General features: G+C 44.1%; 1 protein-coding gene across 1 annotated transcript in view; it reads left to right on the plus strand.

Annotated features, from left to right (window-relative positions):
* LOC141246057 (multidrug and toxin extrusion protein 2-like) overlaps positions 1-18843 on the plus strand; it is a 431448-nt gene that overhangs the window by 203089 nt on the left and 209516 nt on the right. The window contains exon 2 of the mRNA XM_073669111.1: positions 11584-11685. Coding sequence (XP_073525212.1) covers positions 11584-11685 — 102 coding nt within the window. The remainder of the gene's footprint in view (positions 1-11583; positions 11686-18843) is intronic.

An 18843-nucleotide genomic window follows, 5' to 3' on the forward strand; every position in this document is an offset into this window, starting at 1 on the left:
TAAGGCTGGTGTTGTGGGTGCAGCAGAGCGTAGCATAACTCCCCACGGGAGGAGTATAGCCTCAGGGCAGTGTATGCGGAGGATGGGGGTGATGGTGCAGGGCAGCAGCAGTAACGACACGGAGTCAGTGATGCAGTTCAGGGCCTTTACTCACAGTTCTTATTATCCAGACCACGTCTGCAGGTAACGGCTGCCCACGTCGTACTGTGCTCACCAGGTGAGGGGCTCAGACAACTCCCAGATAACTTTGGAGCGCTTCACAGGACCCCCTTTGTGTGTCCTTTGTCTGGCCTTTCTTACCAACACTTCTGTCCGGCTGCCTCGGGCCTCCTCTTGGTAAACTTGACGCCAGTTTCCCTGACCCTATGTGGTGCCTTCCTAGCGGGTGGAGCAAGGGGCTGCGCCACATAAAATGTCAGAGCCTCCGGTTTCTAGCTGAGGGTCGTTTCCTGCCTCCACTAGTTCGGGGACCGGTCTCCCCCTTTGGCCTGACCCCTCCACGCAGGTGGATTCGGGCGTGCGGTGGCGACTCGCCCGTCCGCACCCCTGGGATCCCTTCATTCCTCGTTCCTGGAGCCTTCTCCGCTCCTCTTCCTTCCTTCTCCCTCTTGCAGGCCTGGGCCTCTGTTACTAGGCCCGCCTCCGGAGCAGAGCTCATGCAGAGCCCCTGCTCCCTGCCACTTCTGCTCAGACTTCTCTGCACTGAACTAAGATGGTGCCCACCTTTTATACTCCCTTCTCAATGCACCCAGGAACTGCTTCCTCCCTGCTCCTGCACTGCAGGGTTCCCCTTCCTCAGTGTTCCCTCCCCCCACTCCAGCCAGGGACAGGGACTGTCGTGCCCATCTCAGGGGCATAGTGGTCGCCCTGCCCCACGGCAATGTGGTGTAATGCATGCAGGTGTCGGGTCCTGATCCACACTCCATCCTTATCTGAGAGTGAGATATCACACCTCTGGGTGAGGTGCAATACGTCTGTAGCAACCGAGCCCTCGGTGCTACAGTTCCATTTATCTTCAGCCTAGGTGACGTATTGTGATACAGGGCCGTGATTTTGGCTATAAAAGGGTCCCCTAGACCCCTACCCCAAGCTTTTTAAGAGAATCATATATGGCGTGCCAGGAGACTCTATGGAATGCTTTCTCAGCATCCAACGAGAGTATCTACTTACAAATTTTTAACTGCATCTAGCCCAGGAAATACTTTGTGCCTAGTAGCAGTGTCTGCTAGTCAGCGGATTATCCCGGCTGTTAAGCAAGCTACACCACCTGTAGTTTGGACACTTAATTTTTTCAAAGGAAATGCTTCGGGACCACGGGATACTTAGTGAAGAGCATCAGGAGGCACCCCAAGGCATAGGGGCTGGGACTGGCACTAGGATGCCTTGCGGTGGACAGCCGAGCTCGATCCTTATAAAAGCTTTTTAACTGCAGCAGCTTTAGTGGACGCTACTGGAGCTGGAATTACGCGGCTGCTGACATGAGACTTGCCCTCCAATAGATCCTTGTAAATGGATTTAAAGTGTATTCATTCAAATTAGAGGGACAATTTAAATTAAAAAGCTTAGAGCTGCCTCCACCACAGGGGGGCTCTCTCGACCCACCAGCGGACAGGCACCAGTATTGGGAGAGGGGGGCTGGCCGTCAGGGTTCACCGCGGCTCTGGCACAAACCCGGCGACACGGAGGTGGCACGGGCAGGAGCGGACTGGCCGTCTCGGCTTCTCACTTTTTGGATTTTAGAAGGGCATGACATGCCTATATCTGTGTCTCCCCCTCCTTTTACTCCTCCACCTCTTTTCTTTTCGCATGACTATATGTACTTGTCACTTTTCCATGTGTTAGTTGTGTCTTCTGAGCAGTTTGTCAGCTTTTGGACACCTTTGAAGGTGTTTTCTATGTGTTTCTATGTGTTTTTGTTTGCCTGCCATTGGTTTTAACGGTGTTCGAAGGTGTTCGACGAACAGTTCGACGAACAGTTCGGCGAACACACGGGTGTTCGACGAACCGAACCGAACTCGAACACTACGGGGGTGGCTCAACACTAATAATAATCCCCCCTCAAGTGAACCCATTTTGAAAATTATACCGCTTTAGAAATGTATCTATATGTGTAGTGACAATTTTGACTCCATGGATGTTTTCTAGAAACAAGCAGCAGTGGATGTTGCTGAGTGAAAATTGCAAACTGCCATTGTAGTGCCCAGTACATTATAGTCCCCAGTACAATGTAGTGCCCAGCTCATGCTTCTGGAGACACGTATCCGTAAATTAGGTGGGTTTTCATCACTACATAAATGCCAAACAAGTGGACGCGAAATGTGGTTTAGGGGCTGAGAAGGGAGGGGGACATTTTGGATTTAGGAGCACAGACTTTACTGAATTTCTTTTGGGGTGCGAGGAGCCATAGCGCTTTTCCAGAGCCTTTGTACTACCAGTAACATAGCTTTCTCCCTTAGTGGGGACTTGTCTTTTTTGTGGATTGATTTGAAGATTTTGTTGGGAGCATTTTACATAACGTTTTGTATCACATTTATCCTGTGCTCTACGCTGAGCACTTACTTTGGGGTTTCCATCTAAATCTTCAAGTGACATGAATCAAATGAAACCCTCGAGGGTACAATTCACTATATTGGGGCCTTTGTTCAGCGTTGTCCTTCTTTCAGAAGTGCACGAAACTGTGGCGGACCACACTTTTATGCACGCCTAAAAAGACGGGCACCACCGAATCATAGGCCAGACTACATCCACAGCGCCTTTGTCTGCATCGTTATAGGGAATCTTCCACTGGGGGTTCCATCTGAATCACATATTTCAGAGATTAACATGGAAACCACAGAATAAGTGCTCAGCGTAGAGAGCAGGATAAATACACATGTGGTCGTAATTGTTGGTACCCCTCGTTTAATGAAAGAAAAACCCATAATGGTCACAGAAATAACTTGAATCTGACAAAAGTAATAATAAATTAAAAATCTATGAAAATGAACAAATGAAAGTCAGTCATTGCTTTTCAACCCTGCTTCCACAGAATTAAAAAAAAAAATGTAACTCATGAAATAGGCCTGGACAGAAATGATGATACTCTTAACTTAATATTTTGTTGAACAACCTTTTGAGTCAATCACTGCAATCAAACAATTCCTGTAACTGTCAATGAGACTTTTGCACCTCTCGACAGGTATTTTGGCCCACTCCTCATGAGCAAACTGCTCCAGTTGTCTCGTGTTTAAAGGTTGCCTTTTCCAGACAGCATGTTTCAGCTCTTTCCAAAGATGCTCAATAGGATTTAGGTCAGGGCTCATAGAAGGCCACTTCAGAATAGTCCAATGTTTTCCTCTTAGCCATTCTTGGGTGTTTTTAGCTGTGTGTTTTTGGTCATTATCCTGTTGCAAGACCTATGACCTGCGACTGAGACCAAGCTTTCTGACACTGGCCAGCACATTTCTCTCTAGAATCCCTTGATAGTCTTGAGATTTCATTGTACCCTGCACAGATTCAAGTCACCCTGTGCCAGATGCAGCAAAGCAGCCCCAGAACATAACAGAGCCTTCACCATGTTTTACAGTAGGGACAGTGTTCTTTTCTTGATATGCTTCATTTTTCCATCTGTGAACATAGAGCTGATGTGCCTTGCCAAAAACTTCCATTTTTGTCTCATATGTCCATAGGACATTCTCCTAGAAGTTTTGTGGCTTGTCAACATGTAATTTGGCAAATTCCAGTCTGGCTTTTTTATGATTTTTTTTCAACAATGGTGTTCTCCTTGGTCGTCTCCCATAAAGTCCACTTTGGATCAAACAACGATGGATGGTGCGATCTGACACTGATGTTCCTTGAGCTTGAAGTTCACCTTTAATCTCTTTAGAAGTTATCCTGGGCCATTCGTATTATCCGTCTCTTTGATTTGTCATCAATTTTCCTCCTGCGGCCACGTCCAGGGAGGTTGACTACAGTCCCATGGATCTTAAATTTCTGAATAATATGTGCAACTGTAGTCACAGGAATATCAAGCTTCTTGGAGATGGTCTTATAACCTTTACCTTTAACATGCTTGTCTATAATTTTCTTTCTGATCTCCTGAGACTACACTTTCCTTTGCTTCCACTGGTCCATGTTGAGTGTGGTACACACCATGTCACCAAACAGCACAGTGAGTATCTGTAGCCCTAAATAAAGGCCCACTGACTGATGACAAGATTGTAGACACCTGTGATGCTAATTAGTGGACACAACTTGATTTAACATGTCCCTTTTGTCACATTATTTTCAGGGATACCATCATTTCTGTCCAGGCCTATTTTCTGAGTTTAATTTTTTTTTAAATTCTGTGGAAGCAAGGTTGAAAAGCAATGTCTGTCTTTCATTTGTTCATTTTCATATATTTTTACTTTATTATTACTTTTGTCAGATTCAAGTTATTTCTGTGACCATTGTGGGTTTTTCTTCCATTAAATGAGGGGCACCAACAATTTTGACCACATGTGTATGCGCCGAGCTTTACTGCAATCTTTGGAAGTAGAATGAAAAAATCAACAGAAGTTGAAGCATTGCTTTTATTTATTTTTAATGCCACTCCTAATGCGATATATAAGTGATTAGACAACTTTATTATTCGTGTTGGTGCGATTACAGCAATACCAGATTTATATAGTTTTTTTCTTTTTGGCTGCTGTCACATACTACAAAACACTTTTTATTGGAAAAATTGCATTGCCATGTTTTGTGAGGACTTGTGTTTTGCGGGACGAGTTGACGTTTTTATTGGTACCATTTTTGGGCACATAAAGTTTATTGATGGTTTTCTATTTAAATTTGTGGGAGGAAGAATGAACAAAAAACAGCAATTCAGGAATTGTTTTTTTAGGATTTTTTTTAATGCCGTTCCACATTTGGTAAAATTGATACATATAGTTTTTTTATGTTTTGGCGCTTTAACACAATAAAAAACTATTTTATAGAAAAAATAATTATTTTTACATCACTGTATTCTGAGAGCTATAGCTTTTTTATTTTTCTCTGATGGAGCTGTATGTCAGCTTGTTTTTCGCAGGACAAAATTATGTTATACAATTTTTATTTAAATTTGTCTTTTTGATCACATTTTATTCCACTTTTTGTTCGGTGGTATGATGAAAAAGCAACATTTTTTGCCCAGTTTTATATAATTTTTTTACAATATTGACTTAAAGGGTTAATTAATGCGATCGTTTTATGGGACATGTCGTTCTGAACGCGACGATACCAAACGTGTATTTTTTTTCTTACATAAAATTACTAATTTATGAGTACAATATATCTTCATTGTTTTATTATTATTTTGTATTTTTAAAAAAAAAAAATCTATATATTTTTTTTACTTTTTTACCTAGTCCCTCTGTGGCACTTTCACTTTCATTTGCCTGATCGCTGTTATAAACCATTGCAATGCATGTGTTATGATCTGCTACAAGCACTAAGGAAAGACAGGAGATCTGTCCCTACAATAGAACTAAGCTAGATCCCTACGATGTAACGGGGAACCTGATCCTGCGATCAGACCCGCTAAAGTCCTCAGCTAGTCTGAACGAAGACCTATAGATGTGAGGGAGGGATCCCTACAAGAACTAGGGACTGGGAGAAAGATGGACACCTCCTAGTAGAAATTGTAGCAGTAAAAAGACAAACAAACAACATAGAACATAGAGGTCAAAAGACCTAGCTAAACTGACTGAGAAAGGTAACAAAGCACCTGGCTAGCTTAAGAGTAGAAATTACAATGAAGTCCAGCAAGGCCAGAAGGGCGGAGCAGGATTAAATAGGCAAAAACGGTCATGTGACCAGCATAATAGAAAAAACCTAACAGGAGTGTTCTAACAGTACCCCCTCTTCTATGAGGATCCTCCGGATCCCCTAGGCCCAGGCTTTTCAGGAAGCCTCTTGTGAAATGCTCTGACAAGTCTGGAAGCAGAAACATCATCTGCCCTCACCCATGAGTTATCCTCGGGACCGAAACCCTTCCAAGCGACGAGATACTGCAAACTCCCTCTATACCGTCTAGAATTAAGGATGCGGGAAATTTCATATTCCCCGTCCTCCACCACCGGAGGAACAGTGGCAGTGGCGTCTCTATCCGATACATAAGCTTTTTTCAATAGAGAAACATGAAACACCGGATTAATCTTCCAGGAGGAAGGAACCTCCAACCTAACAGCAGATTGGTTAACTACCTGAAGCACCTTAAAGGGCCCTACAAACTTGGGACCCAATTTTTTAGAAGGAATCCTCAACCGCAGATTCTTAGAGGACAACCAAACCATGTCACCAACCGTAAACAAAACCTCTTGACGTTTCCTGTCAAAGTACCTCTTAGATTTTTTGTTAGCCTCCTGAAGATTACCACGCACATCCATCCAAACTCTTTCCAAATCACCGGAAAAACTCTCCTCCTCAGGCACAGCCGATACCAATTTGGAGAATGACCGAAAAGACGGATGTCTCCCAGAACAACAAAAAAAAGGCGAACACCCAGCAGAAGATGATGTATGGTTGTTAAGAGCAAATTCAGCAAGCGGCAGAAACTCAGACCACCCCTCTTGATTGTCTGCCACAAAACAACGCAAGAACTGCTCAACATCCTGGTTCTTCCTTTCTGTCTGGTCATTAAACTCAGGATGATATCCAGATGAAAACGACAAATGAACTCCCAACCTGTCACAAAAGGCACGCCAAAAACGAGCCAGGAACTGAGGTCCCCTATCAGAAGCAATGTCAGTAGGAACACCATGGAGTCTGACAATCTCCTTGACAAAGGCCTTAGCGAGTGTCTTAGCGCAGGGCAGTTTGATGAAGGGAACCAAGTGACACATCTTGCTAAAACGGTCCACGACCACCCAGATGACCGTGAAACCCTCAGAGGGGGGAAGGTCAATAATAAAGTCCATAGCCAGATGTGTCCAAGGTGCACTAGGAACCTCCAGAGGGCAAAGCAACCCCGCAGCAGGAGTATGTGAAGACTTAGATCTAGCACACACAGTACATTGATGCACCCACTTAATGACCTCCTTCTGCCATCCAGGCCATCAAAAACTGCGACCCACAAGTCTCTTGGTCTCAGAAATTCCAGGATGACCTGCCAACCGAGACTCATGACACTCAACAAACAAATCTCTCCTAAAGGTCCTAGGCACAAACAACCTCCCATGGGGAGAATTAGATGGGGCATTCTCCTGTGCTTTAAGAATCTCATCTTCCAAAACGGAGTCCAATGCAGCAATCACAACACCTTCTTGTAAAATGCTCTCCTCCTCCTCAGCACCGACCATGGGAGAAAAGCTACGAGACAAAGCATCAGCTTTAACATTCTTGGTACCCGGGATGTAAGTAACGGAAAAATTAAACCGCGAAAAAAAAGTGCCCACCTAGCCTGACGGGCATTCAAGCGCCTGGCAGCATCAAGATAGATCAGATTTTTATGATCAGTGAAAACCTGAAAGGGAAAATTAGCACCTTCTAAGAGATGATGCCAGTGTTCAAATGCGAGTTTAATAGCCAGCAATTCCCGATTACCAATATCGTAATTAAGTTCAGTCTCAGAAAAATTTTTTGAAAAAAAGGCACAGGGATGTACTCCATCCTTGTTTTCCTGAGACAACACCACACCGACCCCCACAGAAGAAGCATCAACCTCAACCAAAAACGGCTTAGTCACATCAGGCTGCATAAGGATGGGGGCAGAGCTGAACCTCTCCTTTAGAAACACAAAAGCTTCAATGGCCTCAGTAGTTCACTGAACCGTATTAGACCCTTTCCTGGTGAGATCGGTCAGTGGTTTAACAATAATAGAAAAATTTTTAATGAATTTTCTGTAATAATTGGCGAAACCCAAAAACCTCTGTATCGATTTCAAACCAATAGGCCTAGGCCATTCCTGCACAGCTTGAACTTTCACCGGGTCCATCTCAGAGCCCTTGCTGGAGATAATGTAGCCCAAAAAACTAATTCTCTGTACAGCGAACTCACATTTCTCCAGCTTAGCAAAAAGTGAATTGTCAATCAATAACTGCAATACCTCACGTACGCTCCGCCAATGAGACTCCAGGTCAGGCGAATAAATCAAAATGTCATCCAAATACACAACCACATTTTTGCCAATCAAAGGTCTAAGGATGTCATTAATAAGATTCTGAAAAAATGCTGGTGCACTGGTAAGTGCAAAAGGCATAACCAAATTCTCAAAATGACCCGCAGGAGTGTTAAAAGCAGTCTTCCATTCATCACCCTCCTTCATGCGCAACAAATTGTATGCCCCCCGAAGATCAATTTTAGAGAACCACTTGGCCCCCACTAACTGGTTAAACAAATCGGGAATCAATGGCAGTGGGTAGGGATTGCGTACAGTAATTTTATTAATCTCGCGAAAGTCCAAACAAGGACGTAAACCGCCATCCTTTTTTTTAACAAAAAAAAATCCAACAGCCACAGGTGACTTAGAGGGTCTGATATGACCGGCGGCCAAGCTCTTCTGTATGCATTCCTCCAAAGCCTTTCTCTCAGGAATAGTCAGATTAAATAAACGACTTTTAGGAAGAGTCGCTCCAGGGACAAATTCAATGGTACTATCGTAGTCTCTATGAGGAGGCAAAATTTGTGACTCCTCCTCAGAAAAAACTTTCCAAAAATCCTGAATAGATACAGGTAATTCCCCTTTATCCACAGCAGCAATGCGCCCGTTACAACATTTGTCATAACACTTAGGGCTCCAGGACTTCATTTTATTGGTAGACCAATCCAGTACAGGATTATGCAATTTTAACCAGGGCAACCCCAAAACTACTGGAGAAGGCAAATTATTTAATACCACCAAATCCAAATTTTCTTGGTGAATACCATTAATAGTGAGGGGAAATTCATAAACCTTGTGAGTAACACATTTCAAGGGAGAGCCATCGACAAAACTACGGCAATAGGAGATGACAAAGGTTTGGGTTTTAAATTATGTTTTTCCAAGAATCCCCCATCAATCACATTCAGAGTTGAACCACAATCCACAAATACCCGAAATTCAATTAATTCTTCCTGAGCTGCGGTAGTAGCAGAAAGAAATACACCCTTAGTGTTTAAACAGGCTATACGGGCGTAACTGACCTTTTTTTTTTCTTTGTTCATACGAAGCACACAGTTCTTAATGAAATGGTCAGATTTGCGCAATCAAAGCACAAACCTTCAGAAAACCTGCGGTCTTTTTCCTGAGAGCGGGGTGACATCGCCCCAATCTCCATCGGCTCTCCAGTGTCAGTACAGGCCCTCTCAAGACTCGGAGCTGACATGGCAGAGGATTTACTCTCATTAACCCTTGCACGCAGTCTCCTGTCCACCCGTATAGCTAATTGCATTGCCTCCTGCAAGTTTCCAGGTGTAGGATAAGCAATCAGCAGATCCTTAACCCTTTCACCTAGCCCAGCAAGAAACAAACTTTTCAGAGCTGAATCGTTCCACCCCACCTGAGCAGACCACCGACGGAAGTGAGTACAATAATTTTCCACATTACCTGATCCCTGCCTCAAATGTCTCAATTCCGTCTCAGCTGATGAGACACGATCAGGATCATCATACAACAACCCCAAAGCAGAAAACTATCCACTGATCTAAAGCACGGATCACTAGGTTGGAGAGAAAAGGCCCATCCCTGAGGTTCTTTGCGCAAAAGTGACATTATGAACCCTATGCGCTGTGATTCATCACCAGAGGATCTGGGTCTCAAACGAAAATACAATAAACAAGCATTTTTAAAGGAAAAAAAATCTCATTGTTCACCAAAAAATAAATCAGGCAATCATACTTTTGGCTCCACAAAATGCGCTCCAGAACAGCTACTCACGTGTTGTTGGAGCTCGGCCACCTCCAGAGAGAGTCCCTGCAGGCGTTGAGCCAAATCCTGAACCGACACCATGATGGAAACTGGAGGTCTTTCCTTAGAGAAATTTTTTGGGCTGGACTTACTGTTATGATCTGCTACAAGCACTAAGGAAAGACATGAGATCTGTCCCTACAATAGAACTAAGCTAGATCCCTATGATGTAACGGGGAACCTGATCCTGCGATCAGACCCGCTAAAGTCCTCAGCTAGTCTGAACGAAGACCTATAGATGTGAGGGAGGGATCCCTACAAGAACTAGGGACTGGGAGAAAGATGGACACCTCCTAGTAGAAATTGTAGGAGTAAAAAGACAAACAAACAACATAGAACATAGAGGTCAAAAGACCTAGCTAAACTGACTGAGAAAGGTAACAAAGCACCTGGCTAGCTTAAGAGTAGAAATTACAATGAAGTCCAGCAAGGCCAGAAGGGCGGAGCAGGATTAAATAGGCAAAAACGGTTAGTGTTCTAACAGCATGGGCATTGCAATGGTTTATAACTTTCAGTGCTGCACTGGCACAAGTCCCTTAGACCACGCTCCTGTGCATGGTCAAGGGGGCTTGCCGTATCCTGGTGACCCAGATGTCATCATGACGATGTCGTGTTACTATGGCAACGATCGGGGCATTTAGAGGGTTAAAGTGCTAGGAACAGTGCAGACACCGCTCTGGGCAGTGAGAGCAACGTGTCAGCTATGATGTTAGCTATACATCCGGTGTGGAGCTGTGCGCGCGCAATATCACCAAGACGTAACCAATATGTCCAAGGTCGGGAAGTCATTCCCTTCCATAATGTACTGGGTACATTCAAGAGTGGGAAGGGGTTAAGACTGTTGTTTTCTATGATATTCTTAATTATGGCAGCACCAACACCTGGAGTATTTTAATTTTTCGGTCAATGGAGCTATTTTTTGGGTATATACCACATTTTATTTACATTTTATGACATTTTTTGGGGTAGCTATTGTAACAAAAAATGGCAGTTCTGATTTTGACTACTGTATGGATTAATTAATTTGATATTTTCATAAATTGAGTTTTTACCAAAGCAGTGATGTGAAATACAGTATGTTTAGCTGTTTTTCTCTCTTTTTTTTAAATTACTTTTCAGTTATGTTTTTAGTCCCCCTAGGGGACTTAACATTGCAGCCTAGTTACAGCTATAGAAAAAATGCCCACTCTGCTCCTCCTGAATGAAAGAATTACCTACATTTTGTCGCAAAACAATAATGCACCACACTGTACTTCCTCATATCAAATATATGCAAAGATGAGTTTTTACAGTAAATTATATGAGACCCCAGATCAGATTAAAAAAAATAATAGAATCACTCACTCCTCTTCACAGTCTCTACTGCCTTTATTCTCTTTAGCGCCATCTCCAAGCGTTGCCCCACTCCTCTGCACTCTGCTGGATTTATGTCCTGACACCTGTCAGTTGTAGAAAGTATCTTACACTAGACAAGCGCCAGACTTATATCAAAGGAGGCTCAATCTTTTCCCTTTCTCTAATACTGTGGCACGCCTAGTGGGAGTGGGCTCTCACATCTCCCCAGTTGGTTATCGCAGCATTAGGGGTTAAAATGTATACTTACTTTCTCAGTGTCATAAAGTATTGACCTCAATAAATGCCATACAACACGCTGCTATACACATACATTATATATTTTTATTTTGTTTTTCTTACAGTTCTTATCCCAGCTGATGGTGTTTCTTGTGAATATTGTGAGCTCAATATTCTGTGGACATTTAGGTAAAATTGAGCTGGACTCTGTATCACTTGCTGTGACTGTAAGTAAATGTTTTACAGTAGATAATATGCTCAAACATTTTTGTATAAATTTAAATGTATTTTAAGGTAGACAATTATGCATTTATGTGTATAAAACATGAAAAATTATATGCATTGCTTAGAGAATGTTATAAATATACATCAATACATTTTAAAATGTTCCGATGAGTAACTTAAAGTACTAAGGAAATGATAAAATAGCTATTACAGTAACTTATTCTATGTATAAGTCCTCATTCAGACATCCATGAATCAAGGTACGTATTCTATGCATGTATCCATTACAATCTATGAGCTGTTCACATGTTCGTGTTTTTTACGAATTGTGGGCGCGGTTCAGCAAAGCTTTCATGCCAGAGTTCTGGTGTAAAAGCTTTGAAAAGTTGCAAAATTTAGGTGCAACTCAGAGTTGTGCCTAAATTTTGCCACTTTTAGTGTTTTCACGCCGGGTTCTCCCACCTTAGACAATATGGGCAGAACTTAGATGGAGGAAGAACGTCAGAGCTTGTCTAATTCATGACGAGCAGCAGTGTTCCCTACACCAGAAATCTTACTCCAGTACCTGCCTGGAATTATATTTTTGGCATAGAGCACAGAGGCGCAAGCTACTTGACATGTATCTCTTCATGAATCAGGAATATCTGATACCTGCTCAACAAGACTGGTGTGACCAACGCCAGTCTTGAAGAATCAGTCCATGTGTGTCCGCACAAAATATCATGACAACAAGTCGATTTTTGATCTGAGTCATGATCAAAATTATCCACCTCAAAAGGTCCACGAAAATTACAGACAGCACACAAATTGCATCAGTGTACAGTCCATGTGCTCTCCATGATTACAATTTATATGATTAGGAGGAGATTTGCCATTTTGTTTTTTTCATTTGCATACGTGTAAAATACATGATGAATCACTAAAGGTAAAAACTGAAACTTTGCTCAAACACTGATGAAAATCAGATCCAAAACACTGATGAAACTTGGTCCACTTTTTTGTGTATGAGAGAAATCACTGATGTGTAAGTGAGGCCGAATACTAGTCTCTTCTTGAATGGCAGCGAGGCCACAAATATATTTTTGATCACTTTTTATTGCTTTTTTAGGAGGCGGAATGAACAAAAAAAATCATTGTCTTGGATCTTTTTTTTTTTTTACTATGTTCATGACTCGCCCCCTGGGCCGTGGGGTACCCGGAACCGCGCCTTCAGGTGTACGGTGCTGATGGGGGTAGTAGTGGCAACCCGATCCCGTGGCTCAGGGTGGTCAGACCAAATTGTGGCAGTCTATTTATCAGTGTTTTGAATGTCCGACTACGCCACCTGTGGATTGCGGTCAGGGACAACCGCCGCTGCAAGGCAGACCTCTGAGGCTGGTGTTGGCTGTGCAGCACAGGGCCAGACAATGTGAACTGAGGTCTAAGATGGCAGACATACAAGAAACAGAGGCATGTTCACACTAGCAAAAAAGAAGCAAGACAAAAATATATCTCATACCCTACCATAATTATATATAAATGTAAAGCAAAGTTGCATAATAAATATAGGGTACTTAGTGAACTATTTTTGATCAAAAAAAGTATACAAGCCGTCCCACCAGCGGCAAGGTGACCCCAAATTGGGACGGTGCCTATACTGCCTATATTAAAAACCTTACTGTATATCAAAGTTGAAGTAATGCATATAAAAGGGTAGACAAATAGGACCGGGTCCCAACTCCAGACCACCTAGGCCCTTGGTAAGCTACATATATACCAATCAGCTCAACAAAGGGCATGCCACACCCTTAAATTGCACAGAATGCAAACAAGTCAAAAAACCAGACAATGTGAACTGAGGTCTAAGATGGCAGACATACAAGAAACAGAGGCATGTTCACACTAGCAAAAAAGAAGCAAGACAAAAATATATCTCATACCCTACCATAATTATATATAAATGTAAAGCAAAGTTGCATAATAAATATAGGGTACTTAGTGAACTATTTTTGATCAAAAAAAGTATACAAGCCGTCCCACCAGCGGCAAGGTGACCCCAAATTGGGACGGTACCTATACTGCCTATATTAAAAACCTTACTGTATATCAAAGTTGAAGTAATGCATATAAAAGGGTAGACAAATAGGACCGGGTCCCAACTCCAGACCACCTAGGCCCGTGGTAAGCTACATATATACCAATCAGCTCAACAAAGGGCATGCCACACCCTTAAATTGCACAGAATGCAAACAAGTCAAAAAACCAGACAATGTGAACTGAGGTCTAAGATGGCAGACATACAAGAAACAGAGGCATGTTCACACTAGCAAAAAAGAAGCAAGACAAAAATATATCTCATACCCTTCAACTTTGATATACAGTAAGGTTTTTAATATAGGCAGTATAGGTACCGTCCCAATTTGGGGTCACCTTGCCGCTGGTGGGACGGCTTGTATACTTTTTTTGATCAAAAATAGTTCACTAAGTACCCTATATTTATTATGCAACTTTGCTTTACATTTATATATAATTATGGAAGGGTATGAGATATATTTTTGTCTTGCTTCTTTTTTGCTAGTGTGAACATGCCTCTGTTTCTTGTATGTCTGCCATCTTAGACCTCAGTTCACATTGTCTGGATTTTTGACTTGTTTGCATTATGTGCAATTTAAGGGTGTGGCATGCCCTTTGTTGAGCTGATTGGTATATATGTAGCTTACCACGGGCCTAGGTGGTCTGGAGTTGGGACCCAATCCTATTTGTCTACCCTTTTATATGCATTACTTCAACTTTGATATACAGTAAGGTTTTTAATATAGGCAGTATAGGTACCGTCCCAATTTGGGGTCACCTTGCCGCTGGTGGGACGGCTTGTATACTTTTTTTGATCAAAAATAGTTCACTAAGTACCCTATATTTATTATGCAACTTTGCTTTACATTTATATATAATTATGGTAGGGTATGAGATATATTTTTGTCTTGCTTCTTTTTTGCTAGTGTGAACATGCCTCTGTTTCTTGTATGTCTGCCATCTTAGACCTCAGTTCACATTGTCTGGTTTTTTGACTTGTTTGCATTCTGTGCAATTTAAGGGTGTGGCATGCCCTTTGTTGAGCTGATTGGTATATATGTAGCTTACCACGGGCCTAGGTGGTCTGGAGTTGGGACCCGGTCCTATTTGTCTACCCTTTTATATGCATTACTTCAACTTTGATATACAGTAAGGTTTTTAATATAGGCAGTATAGGTACCGTCCCAATTTGGGGTCACCTTGCCGCTGGTGGGACGGCTTGTATACTTTTTTTGATCAAAAATAGTTCACTAAGTACCCTATATTTATTATGCAACTTTGCTGTGCAGCACAGGGGTAGGATAACTCCCCACGGGAAGAGTGTAGCCTCAGGGCAGTGTAGGTGGATGTTGGGGGTGATAGTGCAGGCCGCAATAGTAAAAGTTCAGAGTCCGCTTCAAACAGTCCAGGGTCTTTATGGTAGGTATTATTAATGACCCAACAGTAGTACGGGTTAGGAATGGGTCTGGGTGTCTGAAAGCATTTGGGCGAGCCCCACTGGTCAGGGTGAGTTTGTGGGCCTACCGTTCTCTCTATGCTCTTTCTGACTATCCCCCTCTTCGTGGTGTAATAGCCCACGTCCCTGAGCTGGCCGTGTACTTCTCGCCTGTATGGCTTGCAACTCGGGCCTTGGGTACCTTTTGCTTTCTCCACACTGTACTGGTCCCTCTGTGTGGCGGAGCCTCCAGGCTTCTTAGGCCAAGGGACCTGAAATCCCTCGCGGGTTGGTTCTCTGCTGCTGGGCTTATAACCCTGACAGCCTCGGGTCCCAATGTCCGGTTGTGTGGTTCTCTCATCCAGGACCGTCTCTTCGCCTCTGTCCCTGGCTTGCAGTTCCTCCTCTGCCTCACGGACTCCTCAGCTACAGCTGAACTGTCCCTCCTTCTCTGGGACTAGTCTCAGTCCTGAGCTAGGTCGTCCAGTTCTCCCTAACCCTGCCCCCAGTTCCAGCTTTTATAGGGACAGCCAGCTCCCCCTACTGGCCTGGGACAGGAGGTGCTGTATGCTAATTGTCCCTAACCAGGGAACCTCCCTCGTGCTCTCAGACACAGCCTTTAATATTTGTGGCATCCAGGCCTGGGGTGACACATTCATCATTCAAGGGAAAAGTTATGATTGTTTCATATGGATGTGGTGATAATAATTTTGTGCAGTTTTTCCAAGTTTTACGGTGATAAACTGGTAATTTTGGACCTTTCTACTTTTATTTTTTCCCTAAACACTTCTTTGTTTTGCTTTTTTTCTAAGTTCCTATAGGGAATATGTGATCCCTGCTTACTAGTGTTGAGCGAGCACTAAAATGCTCCGGTGCTCGAAGCTCGGGCTGAGCTCGCCGTGATACTCGGGTGCTCGACTCGAGCAACGAGCCCAATGTTAGTCTATGGGAGACCAGAGCATTTTTGAGGCGGCACCCCCGGCAGTCTTTTAAAAGCCTAACAAGTGCCCAAAACGATAGTGACAGTGCTCAAATGACATAAAACGTTCAAAAACGAAACTGAAACTGAAACTGCTTTCCTGTGAAATATGTTAAGGAAGTTCCTTTCCAGGGTAAAGACTTGTGTATAAGGTAAAATAAATAACCCCCCAAAAAAATACTCCTCCACACCTTGGGCTATGTTCACAAGTAGCATTTTTTACGCGTTTTTGCACTTTTGTATTGCTTTCAACCGTGACAAATGCATTCACCGGGAAATGTCATTTTAGCATTTTACAACCTTATCTGGCCATGTTCTGTGTGACACATGCATACAGTGCTGAAAAGACATGGGAACAGCATGGGGAAGACCCCTGGAAGCATCTCTGACACCCAGGTCACTGCCTAAAAGTGTGCCCATCAGAAGTCATCCTTGCTGCATCAGAAGATGCAGACTTGCAACTATCCCGGTGCAAGTTCTTGTCCCTGGGCAGTGTTCAATTGTACCTCCCCCATTCCTTGCAATGCAAGCGCAAATATGCAGCCAAACACCCACCCACCCCCAGGTTGCAATACCATACTGCTTGCTTGCACTTGAAATTGGGCCTTTTAGGCATGTGGAGGTGGAATCTGGCCACCACGTCATGGCTGCGTCAGTGGCCTGATATCCAGACTCAGTCCCCAGGCGCCCGGTGGCCGGGTGTCCACACTTGGACCTCAGCCGCCAGGGGGTGGCCGGGTGTCCATAAACGGTCCCCAGCCGCCCCTATTTCTCCTGTCAACTTCCCCCCACACACTTTTCTTAGCCCGGCCTGCTTTAGGGCAGCATTGGACGAGCCCACCAGAGAACCAGACTCCTCCGGTGGGCCCTGGCTTCTCCATCAGGGGAGTTGAGAGTGCCAAGGTGAGGAGCATGATGATGATGATAGAAGTTAGCATCTGCTTTGTTTTCTTTTAATGGAAGCGTAAGTGTGCAGCCTGCCACCCACCCACCCCCAGGCTGCAATGCCATACTGCTAGCTTGCACTTGAAATGGGGCCTTTTAGTTTGGAGGAGGCCGAAGCTGGCCACTACCTCATGGCTGCTTCAGCAGCGAGGTATCCATACTCAGTCCCCAGTCGCCCCTATTTGTCCCCGTGTGCCTTATACATAAGATTAAGCACGCATACCAAAACATTACCTGTGCCCTCCACAGTGCATTTAGTGGGAAGGACAGCCTATTCCGCTGTAGTGTGTGCATGCCAAACCCCTGTTCATGGTACATGCGAAGATGCCTCCCACCCTGCACCTGTCGTTGCAGACTTGCAACTATCCCCGTTCAAGTCCTTTCCCAGGGCAGTGTTCAATTGTACCTCTCCCATTTCTTGCAATGCAAGCGCAAGTATGCAGCCTGCCACCCACCCACCCCCAGGCTGCAATACCATACTGCTTGCTTGCACTTGAAATTGGGCCTTTTAGGCATGTGGAAGAGGAATCTGGCCACCACGTCATGGCTGCGTTGGCAGCCTGGTATCCATACTCAGTTCCCAGTGGCCGGGTGTCCACACACGGTCCCCAGCCACCTGGGGGCAGCCGGGTGTCCATAAACAGTCCCCAGCCACCCCTATTTCTCCTGTCAACTTCCCCCCACACATTTTTCTTAGCCCGGCCTGCTTTAGGGCAGCATTGGATGAGCCCACCAGAGAACCAGACTCCTCCGGTGGGCCCTGGCTTCTCCATCAGGGGAGCTGAGAGTGCCAAGGTGAGGAGCATGATGATGATGATAGAAGTTAGCATCTGCTTTGTTTTCTTGGAATGCAAGCGCATGTATGTAGTAGCAGCTAGGCCTGAGGTGGTCAGCGTTTTGGCGCATATCCTACCTCCTCCGAAGATTGCTGGATGTTTTCCTGCTACTATCCCAGTTCTATGACTCCCGTGAAAACAAAGCTTCAGGTGATAAATGATGGATGAGGTAGTGGCAAAGGAGAAAGAGCAGGAGGAACAGGGACCATTCACATCAAGATCAGGCCAGTCAACCTCATATGTCTTGTAGGATATGTTTCTGTAACAAAAGGAGCGGTTCGGCTACACAGTTATAGAGCATACAGTGAGTGCAATGCCTACCAAAAAGTTTGAGGCACTCCAATGCCCATAGGAAATGACATGGAGGTCAGAGGGCCTTAACTAAACCATTTTTTCCATTTACAGCAACTGGGTCTCCTGTACACTGTTGACCTAAGCAGTGAATGGAAGGCTTTCCAAAAATTGTGAGGAACTCCAATGCCCCTTGAAACAGACGTGGATTACAGCGCACTAAAAACCTCCTACCCATTATTGGGGAGTGGGTCTCCCTTAGTTTTCGCCTTTGCATTGAAAAGCAAAAGCTGACTAAAATTAGGAGGAAATGCAATGCCCGTTGGAAGAGTCGTGGAGGTTAAAGTTAATTAAAAACAACATTTCAATGCCCCTTGGAAGAGCTGTGGAGTTCAGAGTGGCTTAAGAAGACGCTTTTAATGCCCCTTTGAAGAGAAGTGGAGGTCACAGTAGCTTAACAAGACGGTTTTAATGCCCCTCGGAAAAGACGTTGAGGTCCCAGTAGCTTAACAAGACGGTTTGAATGCCCCTTGGAAAAGACGTGGAGGTCACAGTAGCTTAACAAGACAGTTTTAATGCCCCTCGGAAAAGTGGTGGAGGTCGCAGTAGCTTAACCCCTTAA

Source organism: Phyllobates terribilis, unplaced genomic scaffold (assembly GCF_046119375.1).
Source record: "Phyllobates terribilis strain yellow unplaced genomic scaffold, ASM4611937v1 Scaffold_2__4_contigs__length_985480577, whole genome shotgun sequence".
Classification (NCBI taxonomy): domain Eukaryota; kingdom Metazoa; phylum Chordata; class Amphibia; order Anura; family Dendrobatidae; genus Phyllobates; species Phyllobates terribilis.